Source organism: Salvia splendens, chromosome 22, assembly GCF_004379255.2.
Source record: "Salvia splendens isolate huo1 chromosome 22, SspV2, whole genome shotgun sequence".
Taxonomy (NCBI): domain Eukaryota; kingdom Viridiplantae; phylum Streptophyta; class Magnoliopsida; order Lamiales; family Lamiaceae; genus Salvia; species Salvia splendens.
The window spans coordinates 20428168-20431167 of NC_056053.1; the positions used below are offsets into that span (position 1 = coordinate 20428168).

General features: G+C 32.6%; 1 protein-coding gene across 1 annotated transcript; it reads left to right on the top strand.

Moving 5' to 3' along the window:
* Positions 1-1829: 1829 nt before the first annotated feature.
* LOC121786207 (putative germin-like protein 2-1) lies at positions 1830-2797 on the top strand. Its single transcript, XM_042184793.1, has 2 exons — positions 1830-2004; positions 2073-2797. Exons 1-2 carry the CDS (start codon positions 1881-1883, stop codon positions 2636-2638), a joined length of 690 nt encoding a protein of 229 aa, XP_042040727.1. The 5' UTR covers positions 1830-1880; the 3' UTR covers positions 2639-2797.
* Positions 2798-3000: the final 203 nt, after the last annotated feature.

Genomic DNA, 3000 nt, shown 5'->3' on the forward strand with positions numbered 1-3000 from the left:
TAAGGACACTTTTTGATGTAAAAATATCTCACCTGATTCAAATTGTAATCGGAAAATCTAAAACTGTATTAATTCTTGAATAAATAATTAAATTTATACAATCTTTTGCATATTATAATCCGTATTAAGTTTGAATAAAAATACAATACCTACTCTAGTCTCTCAAATAGAGGTTTAGGGGTTTGAATCTTAGCTCAATCTTTGCATTTTGATACTTTATTTCACATGGATTTTCGAATTTTCCAGTTTTTTGTATAATTTGATAGAGTGAAGATGAAAAGAATTTAAGTGTATTAAAAAGTCGATTAGAATTAGTAGAGGAATTAGGCCTATGGCCTCGCTGTTTGGGCTTAAATTAAAAATACGACTATTGGGCCTGTATAGATTAAAAATCCAGTAGCCCATTTATTTGGCCCTTTAATATTAAGTCCTCAGGCCTCTTGTTTTTGTCATAATTTGTTGCTTTATTTCAAAATGATTTCGATACGTCATACGATTATGAAAAGACTTTTGTTCTCTATATTTTGAATTCTCAAATATCAATTCCTCATATAACAAAACAATTGACCATTAAATAATTAAGTAGAGTATATATTTGGACGAATAAGAATAAAGTCTAGTGCCGCAAATTGTTTATAGCCTAATGTATTTTTCTTTTTCAGATATTTTCTTTCCTTTTTATTTTTTATCGATGCTTTGTTTTCTCATTTGCATTACTATATCGAATAATACTATTAGAAACTTTATTACTATATTAATCGACCTCAAACCAATGACAGATCCAGAAAATCGAACTCGTGGTGTCAAAAAACATTAATAATATAGTACATAATATAATATTTAAATAATTATTATATGTATATTAATACAATTTAAATATTGCATTAGTAATTAATTAATTAATGCCAGTATCCATATTTTTTAAAATATAAAAAAACACATCATACAATAATTTAACTATTTAGGCTGTTATAAAATTTTTAATATTTCATCCTTTTTATTAATTCTAACTATACTTTTCTCATCTTCTAAGTATTCTCTCTTGTACTTTATAATTTGTTCATTTTAACTATTTATTATTATTTTTATAAAATAAGTGTAGAAAAGTCAAAATAACTCCTAATATGATACGGAGGAAGTAATGAATTGTTATTGAAATGGTATAAAATGCAGTCTGGCTAATTGATGTTAATGGCATGACTATAGCAAAAAATTATTATTGCTAAAACTTTTCCCTATAAGATGACATGAATTTTGTGAATTCGCTCAAAGCTATTAATTTATACGAGTATTGATAATCAAATAAGATATAATTGGGTTCAGACGTTCAGTTCCAAGGTTATTATATAGAAATTTTCATAAATGGATTAGTTAGAATGAAAGTAACCAACCCATTTGACATTAATTTTTTTATTAGTTTCTCTGACCAAGTATACATCAAGGTAGACAGCATTTCAATTCATTAAATCAGGTTATAGATTAATTACGTCTATATATATAAATATATGTCTTGCAAATATAAATTTATTGGATGTTTAAATTAGAAGAGAAGAAAATTCGTAGCACGTTGGTTGTTTGTAAAAGTTACTCCTATATCCAACCTATTATAAATGGAGATTGAAGATGTCTAATTTTTCTGCTTAGATATGGAAATATGAAATGTATTAGGCATATGATGAAATAAGATAATGGACTTATTAGAAGTTAAAACGTGTGGCGAAGGTATGACTGACTCATTTATTTTTAAAATAAAATAAGTTTGAAAATGTATTGAATTTTGTCCTATAAAAAGGAGGGTTTCTCATGCTATGTTTCCCATCACAGGTAGAACAAAAAACAAATATACAAGTGTGATAAAATAAATTCAGCGAACCACCAAAATGAAGATATCTTTTGGTTTCAACACCATTTTTGTTGTTTTGTCATGTGCTTGGATTGCATATGCTTCTGATCCAAGCCAACTTCAAGATTTCTGTGTTGCTGTTCCTGATGCCAACTCTGCAGGTAATTCCTTCAATCAAATAAAACCTACATTCATCATTTTCTTGTAGTGATTAATTGTTTGCATGCAGTGTTTGTGAACGGCAAGTTTTGCAAGGACCCCGACATGGTGGTTGCGGAGGATTTCCTCAAACAGGGTCTAAACAATGCCGGAAACACATCCAACCAGCTGGGATCGGTCGTGACTGCAGTGAACGTTAACCAGCTTCCGGGGCTCAACACTCTTGGCGTTTCCCTGGCTCGCCTCGACTTCGCTCCTTACGGGATCAACCCTCCCCACACCCACCCTCGTGCTACTGAAGCTTTCCTCTTGATGGAAGGCACTCTCTATGTAGGCTTTGTCACTTCCAACCCTGCCGATCTCAACCAGAAGAACAAGCTCTTCACCAAGTACTTGAACCCTGGGGATGTCTTCGTCTTCCCCCAGGGTCTTATCCACTTCCAGTTCAACGTCGGCAAGACCAACGCTGTAGCATTTGCTGGATTCGGAAGCCAGAATCCGGGTACCATAACCATTGCCAACGCTGTCTTTGGGTCGGATCCTAAGATCGACCCTGATGTGTTGGCCAAGGCTTTCCAGGTGGAGAAGAATATTATCGATTACCTTCAAGCTCAGTTCTGGTCTAACTATAACTAAAACTTAAGACTGCCTAAGATATACAAACATTATATGTTGTGTCTTTTTATATAATAACTGAAATAGTCACAACGGCTTGACTTGGAAAACTGTGTTTCCGAGTCATATATATATATATGTCATGTGATGGTGCAATCTTTGCCCCACATAATAAATAAAATTCTTGTGTTCTCTGTTTTTCCCACAATTTCGCTTCTAATCCTATAATATGAATAGAAGAATATACACTGAATTAAAACTGAATGATGATGAATCTGGAGTCGAGCTATTCAAAGCACACCTACCTACGAGCAACACTCGTAGGCGTTGCAGTTAGTTACTTAGTTCTATACAGAGGAGTCACAGTCACACTTACAGCGCTG